This window comes from Ursus maritimus, unplaced genomic scaffold, assembly GCF_017311325.1.
Source record: "Ursus maritimus isolate PB19 unplaced genomic scaffold, ASM1731132v1 scaffold_9, whole genome shotgun sequence".
Classification (NCBI taxonomy): Eukaryota; Metazoa; Chordata; class Mammalia; order Carnivora; family Ursidae; genus Ursus; species Ursus maritimus.
The window spans coordinates 52,726,318-52,745,012 of record NW_024427107.1 but is presented as its reverse complement, the minus strand read 5'-3'; the positions used below and the strand labels follow the sequence as shown (position 1 = coordinate 52,745,012).

Genomic DNA, 18,695 nt, shown 5'->3' with positions numbered 1-18,695 from the left:
AGAAGTTACCACAGATTAGTGGTAAACAGATTAATGGAAGCCTGTCTCAGGTAAAAGCAGTTTATCCATTTCTCTCTTTTAGATACTCTACAATCTATCACTAATAGATACTCTACAACCTATCTGTCTTGGGCTCAGTAGTAAGGCTTATAACCAATTGAAGTTATGCCATCAACCCGTATGAAGACAATATAAGAAACAGCACAGTGGAAGTTATGACTATTTACTGTCATGGTGAAGATATCACTTCATACAGATTCATTGGGTATACATTATGAGAACTCACAGGAGACATTTGTTCTGACCTCAGAGCAAGTTGTTAGTCTCCACAACAACTGGTTTCTCTCCCTGATGGGCATTGTGGACTCATGACAATGTTTACGTTTTCTCCTTTGCATTGTCTTTCAGAAAGACTAGAACCCACTTTTCAGTCCAACTCTGAACTCCTGCATGGGGCATTCAAGTTACATGAGCCTATCTCATCCTCCCTTTTCTTTAACTTGAAAAGCTATGTATTAACTGTTTTCATTTTAAATGTAATGCATATTTAGTGAAAATTTACAACAGTGCACAAATGGATAAAAAATATGAATCATGATGTAATTTTGATGTGTAGCCTCAGATTATGTTTAATTTCCTTAATTGCTTATTTTAATTCTCTTTTGTTTTGCATATTAAAAATAGTTTTGTAAGCTAGATGGTATCTGACATGTTTTCTGAAACAAGATATAGTGTTCCAATTTTTTTTTTAAAGATTTACTTATTCATTTGATGGAAAGAGAGAGAGAGCACAAGCAGGAGGGGCAGAGGGAGAGGGAGAGAGAATCTCAAGCAGACTCCATGCTGAGCTCCAAGCCTGATGCAGAGCTCGATCTCACAACCATGAGATCACGACCTGAGCCAAAACCGGGAGTCAGAGGCTTAACCAACTGCACCACCCAGGTGCCCCTACAGTGTTCCAATCTGTCTAGTTTATTAACCAGAGTATTTAGAATGCTTTGCTCAATTATAATTGTCCCTGTTTATGGATATATATGTGAAGATCCAAAATAGTGCACTCACCTGTTCTAAGTAGAGTAAGGTCTGTGTAGTTGGCCCAGCAGCTGCTAAATGGAATTGTTGTATTTCCACTCAGACCACTGATTTGGTTATTATTGGAGTCCTTTAGTCGGGCCTTCAAAGTCAGTGAAGTAATCCCAACTGACACACAGTTACCCTAACGAAAAAAGTAGTAGAGAATTTTAATTGTCCTGTTCCCATACCCCCCCTTTTTCTTTAAGATGTGTGACACTTCCTTTTTTAAAATGCCTCATTACAAATTTAAAGTCTGCAGGAGCTTCTTTCCCTACACAAGGAGTTCACACATATGGGTGGGCACTGGAACAAGTTCACTGAAAAGGAACACTTTCAAAACAGGGAAAGATTATATCCATAGGTATTAGTCCAGGTTTTAAGGGGCAGTGTCATTCTCAGGTTGCCAGTGGACCAGGGTTACTGAAGCTGGCTCACTCTCCAAAATTTATAGCTTCATTTCTTCACTCAACTAAAGCTTTGAGTTGGAACTTACATCAGAATCTACTGCCTTTACTGAAGGCTGCTGAGAAAATGGCTGTCCTGGTTGAGCTGCCACTGGCTGAGTGATCACTGACAGCGAGGACACAAAGGCCACATGATGAACAGGAAATGCAAACCTTTCAACTGGTTGGGCGGTCACCTGTAAATAAATGGTCACGAGTGATGAAGTGGTTTTCACATGACAAATGGCAGTCAGGAACAAATTCATCTTAGCTAGGCTAAGTGTAATAGGGAATAATAAGCGTAAAAATACGTTCAATATGTGAAGTTAATTTTATTACAGTATTCCCTCTGGATCGAATTCATGAAGCATTGTTATAAATATTCAAAGCAAAGCACATTTTATACCAATAAATAATTTTTTTAGAAGATAAGCTCCTTTTTCAACTACTTTATCATTTTAGTTATACCATTAAAAAAATAGCCAACATTGATTGGGAAGACGTGCCGTCTAAATTATTGTATTGAACTATAAAGAGTTAAAGGAAGAAATAAGCAACAACTTTTAAATAGCTAAGATGCATTTTTCTAGCTGCCTTTTCTTACCTTAATCCAGGCAGAATCACTTGGGCTGGGGATAGGGTCGGTAATAGACATGGAAGAGATATTAAATCCAAGGATACTACTGGTTTTTCCTGAAATTATAGCTTGTCCAAGAGAATCAGCAATTTTTTGGAGTTCAGATAACTGCATCTGACCTATAGGGAAACAGTAATATGACATATGGGTTATAAGAATATAGGACTGTGAGTTTTTCATTTTGCTTTTTGTTTTTTTGTGGGTTTTTTTTTTTTTTTTTTTGCGCACAACTCCATCCACAATTCTGGAATTCTGTAGCTTTTTCACCACCCATGAGCTCAACATGACGAAGTCCTATGAATGAGCCTAGGAAAACGGAGCACTCAGTAGAACATGTTTTTAAGCTGCAAACAAAGAAAAACCAAAGGCAGATAAAATAGATACAAGAAAAGTGAATGACAGCACAGTGGAAAAAGATACGCGTCTTAATTTAGTCCTTTCCCATGCCATTCTTTACTGAGAAGTGAAACGATATCACGCAAGTTTGTCACCATGTGCCATTTTTTAAAAAGAGACTTTTAATTTTGTCATGTAAGGATAATTAGCATGATTGAATTTACACAATGTACATTAGTAAATTCTGAAGTTAACCCTACATGACTCACAAATTGTTGCTTGCTCTAGATGTTGATGATTTTCAAGGTTAATTTTAACACTACAGGCAGTTTCTATTGTCTTGTCTAGCTTGGCAGGCCTTCTTACACTTACTGGCCCCACGGTGCTCCGTACCTAAGAAGTGGTCCCTCTATTCATCATACTCATTTGTCAGAGCCTGGTACTTTTGCCTGATCCCTTCTTCTACTTCATCTGTCGCCCACACCATATAATCAAAGTTACCAGTTTCCAGATTTCTCTGTCTGCACTGTCTAAATCCTAGTCAAAGCCATCATTTACTAAAACAGCTTTTAAACTGGTTTTCTCGCACCCATTCCATCCTTCTTCCACTCCATTGTATACAATGTAGTCTGACTGATCTTTTAAAAAACAGCTGTATCCAGGATCTTTCTGATGCACTGTAAGCCTTGACAACAGTTCTTGTGTAGTTATCCAGCACCTTCTATATCCAGAGTCCTGCCTTGAGGACTATGAGCATTGCATTTCCTCCTTTAAGGCTAACCCATGAAGCTCAGTGTGCTCAGGAAGAGGAGGCAGCTGACCTCACATAACACATCGAGGGTCTTAGGGAATTTCAGTCCTGTCGGTCTAACACGTTTCTTTGGGTTGACTCAGACCCTCTGGATAAATGCTTAATCTTTCAGATTTCTTCTTCTTCCCCCCGACCCCCACTCCTTCCATATACTCCTCTCCAAATGGCTTCCCAGGTATGAGGGCTCCTGTGGCCAAGCGGTAGCAGGTACAAAGGGGCTTCATCTCCACCGACTACTGCTACCACTTGTCCTCACTGATTTTTGGTGCAACGTGGCAGGTCTGACCTGCCTGCACTGTTAACAGGTTTTCTCTGACCACTTGACATGTGAAAGCATCCATTTCTGGTGACTGCCACCTTAAGAAACCAAAGTCCTTAAGCTGAAGAGCTTTTATTCCTGACCAATCTCTGTTTACGCAGAGATCCCCTCAATACTTCAGTAACCCCTTTCGATGACATCTGGGAACTCCTGGACATCCTGACACCACCTGAAGGCCGTGGAGAGCCAGCAGTATTACTACCTTCCTTGCCACTGCCCAATATTTTGCTGTGAATTCCCTCTATGCCACATTGTAGGGTTTTCCTTGAGACTTGAAAGCCTATCTCAGAATATGTCTGAGAAACATGCCATTAGCCTGTCCCTCTGACTGCCCCCATCTCCATGTTCTTAGACTGTCTTATACCTGTCTGGATAAATCTAACAAAATAAAACTGCTTAAAGGGGATAAGGGGACGGAAGAGGTTGTATGTGAAGAAATTTAGATCACATAGAGGAAATAAGTCAGTTTCTCTGGACATTTGAGTGGCTACATGGGCTTACAATGACCCCACTACATGTAAGGGCTTCCCAGGAATTTCTAAGAGTTGGTGAGCAATCTATATATGTACCATGGAACCACTACAAGTCTTAGAATAAATGAACCGACTGTGTTGAGTCAAAAGCCCTGACAGGGCTGATGAAGGAAAAGTAACCTATGACTGGGTAAAGAACATTATGGAAGATTCTGTTACAACACAAGCCTCACTTCCTGTTTCCTTCAGCAAAGAGAGTTGATCAGCACCTCCCTCTGCTCCAGATAGCCTTTCCACAGGCTTACCTCTACAAGGGAAGAACCTCTGTCTGCCTAGCTGGTAGAATTCCAAAACAGTATGTGTTAGGCGCATCGGGTCAATCCTTCAAAGCAAACCCCCTGGGGTAATGAGTGATGACCCCTAAAGGCAGGAGGTGAGAACTTCACCCAGTACCCAGGCTGACATGAAAGAGAGCCCTGGGGGTTAAGGAAAAAGATGCTGGACAGAGATAAGGCAGCTGCAGATTTTCTGAATCTGAAATTTATAGTTTGGAGGCTCTCTTTAAGAAAAAGAATGAGGTAAAGTCTTACTTCTGCGATTTGATAGTAACAATGATTGGGGTCGCATTATTAAATGGACCCTTCTCCCAGGTCCCTCCTATGACTTGTACAAGTGAAAGGCCTTGAAGCTTCAACTTCATTAGCTGGATGGTAATCTTCCTCTGACGGGGATCTAGGTCTCATTTTTTTGGAGATGGGTGTGCCTAGTTGAGACTTGTGCTTGACTACCGGACACAATGGCACGGTTGGGAACGCATGCTGGGGATGGATGCCAAGAGGCCAAGAAAGTTCAGCTGCACCTCAAGACAAGCTTGAGTGTAGTGCAGAGCAGAGAAGATCTACCGGTAGCAGAGACTATGAAGACAAGAGGCAACGTGGGGGTCCGAAGACAGGAAAGCCCCCTTGGTATTCTGATACCAACTTAAGCGGGTGGAAAGGAAAAAATCTGAAGGGCTGAACCTACCCAAATGCCCAAACTGAGTCACTCTAAGGAAATAATATAAAGCAGCAAAGATACCTCTGGGGGGACAGGTGAGCTTATTTTTATCTCTGATACCTACAAAACGGGGATGTGGAGAGCGAGGGACAGAGGAAAGTGTGACAGCTGGTGATTGGCTCAGTCATAGGAATTAAAGATAGAACATATTCCTGCACATTTGCATTTGTTAGGGTACATTTGTGACTTTACTACAGCTCAGAATCTCCAAAGGTTTACTCTTTTCCCTGGGAAAATATCCACAATCTTTTTAGCTCAGGAAGAAAAGAGCTGCTTTTTGTTTCCATGATTTAGCGCCCGCCTACCTCTCAATTTCACCTCCAGCAACTTGCCCTTCCTAGCTCCTGCCCCCACACACCACTCAGACCTTCTCCAGTTCTTCCAATGCACCCCCTTCACCAACTGCTTCCTTAGACTTGAACGTTCTTATCTCCCTCTTTTCATGGACGCTTTTTATGCTTAATCTCACAGCTATAAGGTCAATTCCTTAGGTCACCTCTCAAATCTTCTATATTAGGTCAAATCCTTTTGTTACATTTACTAGTTGCTACAATAACAGAATAGAGGCTAAAGTGCCTTTGTAATTCCAAAATAGTTTGGGATTACAGGAGTAGAGTAGGGAAAAGGGTCTCCAGGCCCTTACAGCGTTCAGGATGTGGGGTTGGCAGGACTTCCTGAGGCCAGGTTTACCAGGCTCCAATAGGGTTATTTGTGAATGTGGATCTGGTATTACATTCTTCCAACTCAAATGTCTACTCTTCATACCTGCAGTACCATTGCTTAAGAACTGAAGAGGAGGATCTCCAATCTCCAATTCCACTGTGAGTCCCGTGGATCTCTTCCTCCGTAGACTCCCCCCTTGTATTATTCTGCTGACACGGATTTTGTCACTTGGTATCTTTAGGAACAAGGCAAGATTTCTAACCAGATTATGAGAGCTATAGAAGTCATCTTCTGTTACAGCAGGTAATTGGAAAGAAACAAATATGACTGCAGTGGTGTGGATTTCAACAGGTATAGTTCCTTTAACCAAAAGGTAAAGCATCTGGTAGGTTCTATCAAAGTAGTTTTCACCAAGGACAGTGGAATTCAGGTTAGGAAGGAATTGTTCTATGAAGGAAAAAAAAAAAAAAAGCCAAAACAGCACAGTTAAAAATATTTATGTTATCACAATTACCATGTAGTATTTAATATTTGTTTAAGTATAGGAAATTCTGAAAAAATTCAACATTATTTTTCCATAGGAAAGTATGCATATTAAAAACAAAAACACTTATAGAACTGACATGCAAAATTAAAATCAACCCTTTAAATAATGCCATTAATCATCATCATACATTACATTTATTTTAAAAACAATTAGCTACAGATACAGTATAATTGAGAAATAAAATCCAATTATGAACCCAGGAGCCCATATCGGTACTGGTAACACTATTTACATGTTCAGAATTTTAAAGCCTTTACCAAAGGCGTTTAGTAATTTAAAAAAGGTAATTTAACTTTAATAGCTTTCTAGTTTGTGCAGTGCTATATATCAACTCTTAAGGAGCATTTAGAATTCAGTGTTTCTATTTTTACCAAGGACAGAAGTATGTAATACAAATGAAGTATACACTAAATATCAGAGGGATTTTATACCAATGAAACAGGTTTGCATTTCAGCCTGAAAAACCTTTGGTTAATGCAAAACAAATTCTACTAGGGAATTGACTTTTGTAAAAGTGACTGAGATTTTTATATATATAAAATGAATGAATATTATATACGATTTTATGGCAGAGTATCAAAAATGTCTAAGAGCTAATAAATCCACTAACAACTCCTGAGCCCGGACAAAGCCCGAATCATGTAATAGTACCTGAATGGGACATGCAGCTTCTTACCACATTTCATAGTGAGGCTTACTAAGAAAAATAAATTAAAATTTTAGGAAGAAGAAGATACTTCTTATGAATGTAATAGACATTCATAGCAGTTGGTATTAAGAAGCCATTTCATTATTATCACGTATTTCTTTCATATCTACTAGCATAAGTTCTAGATGCAATTTGGCTTAAACATTGTGTGAATCTGAAGAATGTGCTTTTATATTATGAATTGAAGCTGCTCTCAAACTACATTTAGAGGGGCATGCACCATTTATCCTGGGTAACTTCCTCTTGTCTTCACAGTGATGGAAGGAAGCAGAGACATGCATAATAAAACATTTTGGGTAATCTAAAATAATATGTATAGATTCATAATACAGGAAGTTATTTTGCATCCTAAGTGCCAAAGCAAAATGTTCATTTAAGACCAATGTTGTATCAGAAAAAAATAATTATAAGAAGGTGGTAGTAATAGTGTTTTTCAGCCCTTCAATACTTATGTAACCAATTCCCTATATTAAATACTGTTTGTTGAGATAGTTTTCCCCATTTGAATGATAAGAGTACTTGGTACCAAAAATGTTGTTTTTAAAAAGAATTAAAATGTATGAAAATTAAGCTGTAAATATGGGTAGTTATTTGTATATAAAAAGTGATACCATGGACTCTCTTAGCTTACAAGGAGGCAATATGGCATAGTGGTCAAGTGCATGGCTTCTAGAGTTAGAATCTCTGGGTTCAAGTCTTTGTTCCGCCCTCACCATCTTTGATATTACCATGGATTGAATTGTGCTCCCCTCCCCCAGATTCATGGTTTAGAGCCCCAAACCCCAGTGTAAGGGTATTCAGAGATGAGGCCTTTGACAAGTAATTAGCCTTAGATGAGTGTGGGGACTTCACGATGGATTAATGCTCTCATAAAAAGAGATACCGAGAGCCTGCTGTTGCTCTCTCTACCATGGGAAGTTACAGGGAGAAGGCAGCCATCTGCAAGTCAGGAAGAGAGCTTCACCAGAACCTGACCCTACTAGCACCCTGACCTCATACTTGCAGACTCCAGAACCGTGAGAAAATAAATTTCTCTTTTTAAGCCCCCCACTTCATGGTATGTTGTTATGGCAGCCAGAGCTAAGGCAGAGACTGTAGCAAATTAATTCACCCCCTTGTGTCTCAGTTTACTCATCTGTGCCTTGCTCTAGGGTTATTATTAGAATATAGTAACAATGAGTTATTATATTCGAATCACTTAGAACAGTGCCTGGCACACAGTAACATTTCTGGAAGCACTAGCTATTCAGACTATTAGTAGAAATAGGACTGGCTCCACAGACAGTAATGAATGCCCGTTATCCGTTCACACTCTCATGTCTAGCTGATGTTATGACCTACAGCACACATTTATGTAATTGTTAACCAAGATTATGGCACACATCTAACAATGATAAGAGCACATGTGGAATGGAATGTACTGGCCTTATTAGTACCCTGTAAAGAAAAGGACTTCAATGAGCAGATATAAATCCTGGTCCTGCAAATATTGGTAAGTGGGTAAGTTTAGCCTTTTCCATATATTTCATTTAAGTCCAGAGTTTATTATATTGACTCCATTATGTTCAGTTAATGTTATACTAGCTTTCTTGGCAATACTTCTGGTAACTGCCAATTAATTTTGGCTCCGACCTCCATGAAACAGAAGTAAAGCAGAGATAGGGTAAAAATTCTAAGCAAATTTCTTCTGTAAATAGGAATAACTGAACTACATGTAGAACGTAAATGCTCTCAGGGGGAAAGGAATATGCATGATACACAAAAGCTTATATCTGCACGTGTGCAGGTGGATAAGAGTTCCATCAGGAATAATCTTTCAGGACACATATGTTATAAATGAACACATCTTAGAATTTGGTGGATCATGGTAACAATACCTTCTCTTGCATTTGTCAATGGCTAAGGAACTAAAAATATTAATAATGAAATATTACAAAGAATTTTATACATAATTAAGTATATATGTAATGTGTTCTTTATTTTTCTGAGTAAATACCTGTGTACAGATGTCTATTAAGTTCACAATATTTCTGCTGAGCGTTCCATACTGTATTTTTGGGGCAAACCAATGCGTTTTTCACATAGACATCCAAACGCTGAAATGTAGGGAAAAAAATTCCTACCACCACAGCCTGTTAAAAATAAACAACATTTTTGTCTCTTAAAAGAACAACGAAACAGAATATTTAGAATTTGGCCCTGAAAAATGTCCTTCAACTATATATACCTCTGTAAAATAGTAAAACTAAGTTTTACAGACTGATGATAAGTACTGAGTTAAAATTTGTAAATGGTCTTACATTCAACCATTCATACAGATGTTATAACTTAACTCTTAATTGATGATTCTCAGTAGAAAAGTAAAATGTAAGAAAGAATTATTAAAGGAGTATCTCTAAAAGAAACATTTCCTTTAAAAGATAAAGTTCCAGTACAGGCTCTCAATTCCAGGGGCAGGGGGAAACAGAGAATTGAGCAGTGCTGAATAACGCAACGAATGAATCATAGAACTTTACATCAGAAACCAGGGACGTACTGTATGGTGACTAACATAATATAATAAAAAAAACATTAAAAAAAGAAAAAAAATAATGCAACCGCACAAAGTTAGCTGATGTTGAAAAAAATGCTTACCTCTGACACCAATTTGGTAGTAAGACTGATAAAAATGAGTCAAAATAACTATACTCTCTGATTCAATTTTGTTCATTTTCCATGTTTATATTCCTCACATCTCATGCTACCGGTATAATCATAAAGTAAGAGGACTAGCTTTTACAAGGGCAGAAAGAAATTAATAAGGAATCTAATAAGCTATATATAGTTTTGGAATCTTTTTTTGAGATTGTCTTCAGAGGCTTAGAACATTAACAGTCACATTATTTCGTAGTTATTTTTAAAATTAAAAATATTCTCTTCCATTCAAAAATTGAGGGCCTATCTAAACCAGGCCCTATTCTTGGAGCTGTCATAAGCGTCTGCTCTCTCTCTCTTCTTCTTCTTCTTTTTTTCTTTGATTATGTTATGTTAGTCACCATACAGTACATCATTAGTTTTTGATGTAGTGTTCCATGATTCATTGTTTGCATATAACACCCAGTGTTCCATGCAATATGTGCCCTCCTTAATACCCATCACCGGCATATCCCATCCCCCCACACCCCTCCCCTCTAAAACCCTCAGTTTGTTTCCTGGAGTCCATAGTCTTTCATGGTTCATCTCCCCCTCTCATTTCCCCCCCTTCATTTTCCCCTTCTTCTCCTAATGATCTCCCTGCTATTCGTTATGTTCCACAAATAAGTGAAACCATATGATAATTGTCTTTCTCTGCTTGACTTATTTCACTTAGCATAATCTCTCCAGTTCCATCCATGTTGATGCAAATATTGGGTAATCATCCTTTCTGATGGCTAATATTCCATTGTATATATGGACCACAGCTTCTTAATCCAGTCACCTGTTGAAGGGCATTTCGGCTCTTTCCACAGTTTGGCTATTGTGGACATTGCTGCTATGAACATTGGGGTGCATATGGACCTTCTTTTTACTACATCTGTATCTTTGGGGTAAATACCCAGTAGTGCAATTGCTGGGTCGATCAAACATCAATGCCATTTTTCAAAGTGCTGGAACAAACAATCCTAAAATTCATGTGGAACCAGAAAAGACCCCGAATCGCCACAGAAATATTGAAAAAGAAAAACAAAGCTGGGAGCATGATGTTGAAGCTATATTACAAAGCTGTGATCACCAAGACAGCATGGTACTGGCACAAAAACAGACACATAGATCAATGGAACAGAATAGAGACTCCAGAAATGGGCCCTCAACTCTATGGTCAAGCCCCTGCTCTCTTTGAGCTTATATTCTACTGTGAGGAGAGAGACAAATAAATAGTAGCAATAATAAGTAAAATAGAAAGCATGTTAGAAGGTGGTAAGTCCTATGGAAAAAAGGAAAGGTAGATCAGAGTATGAATAATTGGGAGAGCCAACTGGGATGGGGTGTACAGGCTAGGCCTGTTGGAGGAATGGGGGGAGCCCGGGGGAGGGGGAGTTAGCCACCTAGGGCAGAATATTCCAGGCAGACTCAACATCTGGAACACGGGCCCAGGTGGTAACAGGTCTGGGGTGGTCTGGAACAGCAAGGAGCCCCATGTGGCTGGGGGAGTAGAAGTCAGAGAGCTAAGGATGCGAGGACTCTGGCTCTTGTACAAAGCCCAATGGGGAAAGTACTGCAGCGTTTGGGGCTCTCTGTGGCTACTGAGGTGAGAAGAGACAATAGAGCAGGCAGATGCAGAGCAGTGGGAGGACTTGGGAGTCAACTGCCTTAATCCAGGGAAGAAATAATGTTGGCTCAAAGTGGGGGGTAGTGGTGACGGTGGTGAGAAGTGGTCAGATTCTGGATATTTTGAAGGGACATTCAACAGGATTTGCAGATGGACTGGATGAGGAATATGACCCAAAGACAGGAATCAAGAATGGGTCCAAGGTTTTATCTCCAGCAACTGAAAGGATGAGATTGAATCATCTGAGAAGGGGCGGGTATTTCTCTTTGCTACCATTCTCTCTGCTTCATCTTATCCACACGCTTTCTTCACATTCCTAATACTCTGGGACTTCCGAGCCTCACGATCTTGGGGAAAAAAAAATTCTCAATTATGAGACTATTGTTTAACCTTCATACTCTTTCCCCACTGACACAGTACGTATAAACTTAACTGTCCCAGCTGAATTCAGTTTATAGTAAAGATTTGACCAATTCTGGATGTGCACTACTGTTATATAAAAGTTCAGGTTTGCTGCCAATCACACCAATCATAGGCCTCACTGTCACGATGGGGGAAAGGTGTTTGGTACGCATATATGTTCTCAGGCTGATGAAAACTTTCTGGACTAACAGTATTTTTAGTAGTAGCCTGGTGATCCTTGTGACGATGTTCAAAAGAACAGGGAAGGAGATAAAGTCCATATAGAAATATATGTCAATAACCAACAACAATAACTGAAGAAATTATTTCTATCTTGTGTTACCTTTTTAGGGTCAACATTAAGCAACATCAGTCGAAGATTCTGAGGACTGGTGCCGGTGAAGTAAATTTCATAAGATTTGTTCAGAGCCACAATGCTATGAAACAGGGACAGTCTTCTCTGGCACGTGTATCCAGCACACCAGCCATGATCCTGGGGGCCTAAAGCCACATAAATGAAAGTTCATGTTCTGTATTATGAACATTATTTAGCACAAAGTCTGAAGAGTAATTGTATTAAAAATAAATTGCAGTGGTCAAGTTCAGCGTTTACATCCATTATCCATCCACCCATCTATCCTTAGCTTAAAAAGAAGGCAGGGAAGGATCTCCTCCCTACTCCCCTTACTTTTACACTGTGTAGGGTAAAAAAGGTAAGTTAACGTGTTGAATTTGCACTGGAGGGTCCTTGAAGGGAACAGTGGGTTTATATGATTCTCTACTTCAATAATCATATTTAAGCCCAGGCCACATGATAAGAAAGAAAATGCCTGATCCTTTCTCCTCCTATCAAATGGGAATTTAGGTAAGGAGTCAACTTTCTCAGACTCTTTAGTGAGAAATATGAGGTCACAGAGTTAATTTATTAAAAACAGAGCCTGTACTTGGAAATACGGACATTTGTATGGTTAAACCATGGATTCATTCATTCTTTCACTCACTCATTTCTTCATCAGTTAATTTGTAAATTCGACAAACTTTAAGTTTGCTTCTTATGAAGTCTTTAATCTTCCTCTATTATTATTTTAATACATTTTGTTAAAGGCTGTGATTATAGGAACCATTGGAGGGTCAACCTCATTAATGAACTGAAGTAATCCGAGAAATAACACTCCAATAAACCCGTTAGAAAGCCAAAGACAGTAGATGCTTTTCTACCTGAATCCAGACATTTCCAGAACAGGCATAACATGACTCTTGTAGCAAACTTCTCTATTTCACTTCAGTTTTAAAGTGGCTGGGGTTCTAAAACATTGAGTGAGAGATGGAATAATAGATTTTCTTGATGTATTTATTCGTTAGCTTTGCTCAATTTCCTGGTTTACTTGGAATTCTTCTCAATATTTATAATCGAACTTCAATCACATTTTAAATCAATATAAACTTCTGAAGCTCAAGCAGAATACCGACCTTCTCTTCACGCCCAAAATGTAAATTCTACTTTTAAATAAACCTTCTTTGTGAGCTTTGAACACAGAAAGCAATTTCTATGTATCAAATGAGAAATTCAGAAGAACAAAAACCATATTTTAAAAATAAATGAGATTGGGGCGCCTGGGTGGCACAGCGGTTAAGCGTCTGCCTTCGGCTCAGGGCGTGATCCCGGCGTTATGGGATCGAGCCCCACATCAGGCTCCTCCGCTATGAGCCTGCTTCTTCCTCTCCCACTCCCCCGCTTGTGTTCCCTCTCTCGCTGGCTGTCTCTATCTCTGTCAAATAAATAAATAAAATCTTTAAAAAATAAAAAAAATAAATGAGATTGAGTATTAAAATTTTAAAGGAAACTTTAGTGGTATTCAGTAACTTTTACCTTGGGAATTTCTTCCCAAATAATGTGGTTGCATCTTACGTTTCAGTGATACTTCCAACATTGTCATAATTTTTGCAATCCTGCTATCATTTACTTAAGACTGTTCTTTAAATTGACAGTCACCTTAAAAAATTTAAATTTATTTTTAAGAGACATGTCATTATCGTAAGTAGAAAGCTTATATAGCTTTTCAGAAAAGAAAAAAATGTAAAAATAAATAGAATAAAATCTTTCTCCAGCATATAAAACAGAGCAATTTGAAAATATCTCCATTATTCACACTGACTGGTCTAAAGTTTTTCCCACAAGCTCTCTGCTTTGTAAGAGCTGAAAGGCAGCACGTGAAATGGGGTTGATTGCAAGCCAAAGAAACCAGGCAGACTGCATCATGCAGGCAACAGAATTGAGGAGAGACTGGAAATCACGTAACTTTGGGACACCCCTGATTAAGCTCATTCTATTTAACACATTTTTTTTTTTTGCATATCACTATTTCTTTAGGTGTTCTTTAATTTCCCTGCTAACACATTTTAAAAAATGAATATTTTTGTGGGGTACTAGCTATTTTGTCGAATCTTGAAGATATTTTGATACTGTCAGAGCACAGAAATCTTTTTAACCCAGGTTACATGCCCCTTCAGCACTGGAAAGACTCTTAAGCCTTCTTAGGGACTACTCTTTGAGCCCCCCATACTATTTCAGGATAATACAATAAGTCCCTGCCCTCTATTTTCTGCAGCTCTTAGAAGTTCACCTTATTTATTCAAAAAACCCTGGACTCCTAAGTTGATGTGACTTCTTATGGAGACCACTACCTTCCCTCTCTACTAGAGCCACCCTGACCAGAATGTAAGGAGCCTAAACATCCTGGTAAGATGTTCTTGACAGTCAAAGGAATCAGGAACGAAAATGAACAAACCAACCCCAAAACACACTGATTCAAGATTAAGTCTTAGAAGGATTCATGAAAATAAAAACGGACTAGGCTGAAAATACCTTCTCAAGTATTCCAAATAACACATTATCTGCATTTTAGTTTATGTAAGGCAAATTGTCTTTTTGGAGACACTTGGGCCAATTTTTCCTTAAAATATTTATACCACCTTATTAATACAGGCATGAAGCTCAGTCGAGGAATAACTTTCCGCTTCTTCTTCTAATGGTCAATTTGGAGTAACTATCCTGGCTTTCTAATATGGGAATCTACTGATGTGTCAAACAGTCCTGATGTCTGCTAGTTTAATGTGATAAGTAATTAGTGAGACGTCTCCATGCATGTAATAAATAGTGAATGCTTCGAATAACTACTAGTTTTTTTACACTGAACACCCACCATTAATGAGATCAACATAACCATTGCTCACTACAGCCACTGGTGAGAGTCTTCGAGTTTCTGTGTCCGAATCTAGACTTTCAATAGCCATCATGGCATATTCCATCCCAAAGCACCGGTAGCTCTGCCATTGTGGAATGTATTTACAGGTTGAATCTCTAATAATTCCTAGAAACAAGTATACACATTTTAGTGAGGAAAAGCAATCTCTGCAAAAACACCCATGTACTTTTTCTTTTCTGTAAGAATAGTAAGTAGAAAACATGTTATTGGTTGATTACCCCAATTACTAAAAATAAAAAATAGATGTTGTTTCACAAACTTGAGGACTAACAGAAGAATATCCAACGAACCTTTGTGAGGGGCTTTCTCAGTGACAGGAATTCTACTTCCATTTGGGAATGTGAGCATCACCTTAGGAATCCTGTAGTCTCCAATTCCAAATTGACTATTTCCATTCCATTCATATTCTGCTTGAGGTATCACCGAACCAGAATGTCCCAGAAAGGAGCCATCCATATCTCTAAGAAAAGATTTCCTTTTGGCATCACAGACCATGTCTACACAATCAGCTGGATTCACCTTACTGTGGAAAAGAGGCAAAACACATGTATATTTATATTTAGTGTCCTTCCCCTGTTTCTAGAGAGCATTTCAGTGGAGTGTTTGATAAGAGAGTATCCAAAGTTTTTTTGATTGAATCTTATCATTTCAGAAAGGATTCAAAATGGGAACAGTCGCCTATGTAATTAGTATTGTAATAAGGTCCGATTTTCCATTTTGTTGGTTTGGTATGTTATTATTATTAATTCATTAACATTTCAAAAGGATGAGTTATACCCGTGAGATATAAAATTAGAATTCCATTTTGTTAGTCCATATTTTTTAAATGATAGATTTCAACCTCGTGCATTGCTTACCGTGTACTAGCACTGCCCCATTGAGCAGGCGAACAGTCTGCTGTGCGGGACATACAAAATCCCTGTGTTGGAAGTCTCTCCCTTCTTTTCTCCACGGGTCTTTAAAATTTATAGAAGTATTGTATGCTTACTATAAAATAATCTAAATACTTAAAGTTCGGTCTTCCTATCTCAAGCTCTTAGGCCATCACCAATTGCAGATTAATATATAATATTATATAGACTTTTGTTTATGTATATATAAACAGATATATTTGGATTATGAGTGCTATGCTACATATTTTAGTAACCACTCTATAAATACCCAAACTGTAAGACATGAAATACTATATACTTATCATGTAGTTCAAGCATAGATAGCATTCTGCTTTCATCTTGAGCTACCTGCAGTGTTGATTGTTAACTGGTAATAATAACAAAATACATGCTAAATTTGCAATATACTGCACATTACATAGTATACATGGTATACAGTATAGTTAAACTATGTCATGATATATACTATGGGGAAATATAACTTATTCCAAAGTTATAACAACAAAATAATAGTGGAAAGCTCATAACTGTTAGGTAGTGCTTAGCATCTCTTTCCCTTTCTGCTGTAAGAGAGACATGAAGGGGTAAGTTACCCCTGACTGTACAATAATAGTCTTGGAGATGACTTGAATAAATATTTCTGTAGCTTGTGGGTTCTTTGTATTCGACTATGCGAAGATGCTATTGTGAGCAAGTCTGTAGGCAGAGTACCCAGTGGCACTTTTATGTTATGACTTAGGGCTCTGTCTTTACTTCATGTTGCAAAGACACAGAGTCTGAAATGTAGATTTTTGTTCAAGTGATTCATTGAAAGAGTTCTTTCAAAAAAGAAGGAGAGAAGCCACATAGGGTGAAGGAAAGAAAACGAGATTACTATGGTCTGTGGACCAGCTTCATTCTGATCCCAGGGGTACTTCTGGATCATTAATCGCACCCAGAATTGCTCCCACCTTGAGACAAGGGGGTTGGCTTTTTGTATTCCTGTATAAACTAGTCATTTTATGGACTGCAAGGAAGTGGTGTTAGGGAGGGTTTTAGCCCCCCAAGGCTATTCCTATTTGGCTAAGAGCAATTATCTGGAAAAGAGGGCAACTGTAGGTTATTATTGGCCAACATTTAGAGCATTGGGGGACTGGGTGAACAGCCTTGTAAAAAGGATCTGGGAAAACGCCAATAGCATCTTAACAAAAGCACAAAGCCAAAGACATTATATTTTAAAATGTGGTATTTTCTGGGGTGCCTGGGTGGCTCAGTCGATTAAGCATCTAATTCTTGATTTTGGCTCAGTTCATGATCTCAGGGCTGTACAATCGAGCCCCACATCGGGTTCTGCACTGGGCATGAAGCCTGCTTAAGATTCTCTCTCACCCCCTCCCTCAGCCCCTCCCTCCCTCCCATCTGCGTGCCCTTTCCCTCTCTCTCTCAAAAAAAAGTATTTTCTTTATGACCGAGGTATTAAAATTATATATTACATCTGAAAGATTCAATGATAACTAAACAGAAGCTAATAATATTCTAGTGACGAGAGGCTCTATTGAGCCAAAAAATACTACAGTTCAGTAATTACTAAATGAGGAGATGTGCAGTTGTCACCAAAACAAAATCAGATGAAGTCAAACTATTTATGAAACACTGCATTTGTCTGAAGAGGTGCCTATCTAACTAGACAGCATTATTCCTTGTCTTCTTCCTGTACTGAAAATGGTCAAAGATCTCTCACAAAAAATTTCTTTCCTCCAATCCTGCCTTGTAACTGAATTCCTGGTCTGCGTCTCTAAGAAAGTGTAGCAGGTACTGGCTATCTTCTTTTAAGATTTAGTGTCTAAGTGGCTCAGTTTCTAGAAATATTCTGACTCCAACTGACTTTTGTGATTGAAAAGTCATTGTTCTGAGTTTCTGCATATTCTCACAATGATTATAACGATTGACATGAAATTTCAAAGTGCATGTTGGGGTGAACGTGGTAAGATAATTTGGAAAGCTACAGGAAACAAAAGAGGTAAGGAAAAGGGAGGAAATGATAGAGATGTCTCTCATTCCTAATGACCATTAGTGGAGAGATACTAATGGACAACACACTTCTAACCTGGTCTCTATCTTTTATGATGGTATTACTTATGATGCATGGAAAAAACAGTCTGAGAAAATATCCTTATTAAAGCCTAGCTTCTTCAATTTAACTGAAAACACAGATGCATTAAATAGTCTTAATTTTCATGATACTGATTAAAATTTTATAGAAATTAATAGTTACTTTAATGTAGCAACTTTCTCAGATCTATGGCAGGGGAAAAAGACAATGGAAAGCTACAAATACAGGAAAGGAAAAAAACAGGGCTTTCATATATCATACCTTATATCAGGCCTATGTATGAATATTTTTGATTGTTCAGTAGTATCAACTAGCTGTATGTTCTTCACATGGATTGGATGCTGTAAATCTTCATTTAAAGGGTTAGTAATGAATATCACATTAGTTTCACCTGAACAAACGTTCTTAAATCCAACAAATGTTGAACCTAAAACATAAATAACAGAAAAATAATTATTTTCTATGGCAAAAGTGATAAAATCAGTTTCATTTCATGTACATTCCAGCAAATGCATCATATAACATGTAGCTCTCACCTTATGTGGTAGATAGTCCACCACTATTCATGTTAGATTGTTGCCTCCCTACATTAATACCATTGATAGTCTTCTCATGTTTTCTCTGAACTTAGTTATGGGATTTGCTTTGACCAACTGGACAAGAGCAACTGTGATATAAGCAGATCT

General features: G+C 38.3%; 1 protein-coding gene across 1 annotated transcript in view; it reads right to left on the bottom strand.

Moving 5' to 3' along the window:
* The window catches only part of PKHD1L1 (PKHD1 like 1), a 148,927-nt gene that overhangs the window by 7,394 nt on the left and 122,838 nt on the right, over window positions 1-18,695 (bottom strand). Inside the window, exons 68-76 of the mRNA XM_040626062.1 lie at window positions 18,271-18,436; window positions 15,315-15,547; window positions 14,962-15,129; window positions 12,102-12,259; window positions 9,065-9,200; window positions 5,915-6,259; window positions 2,122-2,273; window positions 1,568-1,714; window positions 1,063-1,216 (exon numbers count right to left, since the gene is read on the bottom strand). Of these exons, the coding sequence (XP_040481996.1) occupies window positions 1,063-1,216; window positions 1,568-1,714; window positions 2,122-2,273; window positions 5,915-6,259; window positions 9,065-9,200; window positions 12,102-12,259; window positions 14,962-15,129; window positions 15,315-15,547; window positions 18,271-18,436 (1,659 nt within the window). The remainder of the gene's footprint in view (window positions 1-1,062; window positions 1,217-1,567; window positions 1,715-2,121; window positions 2,274-5,914; window positions 6,260-9,064; window positions 9,201-12,101; window positions 12,260-14,961; window positions 15,130-15,314; window positions 15,548-18,270; window positions 18,437-18,695) is intronic.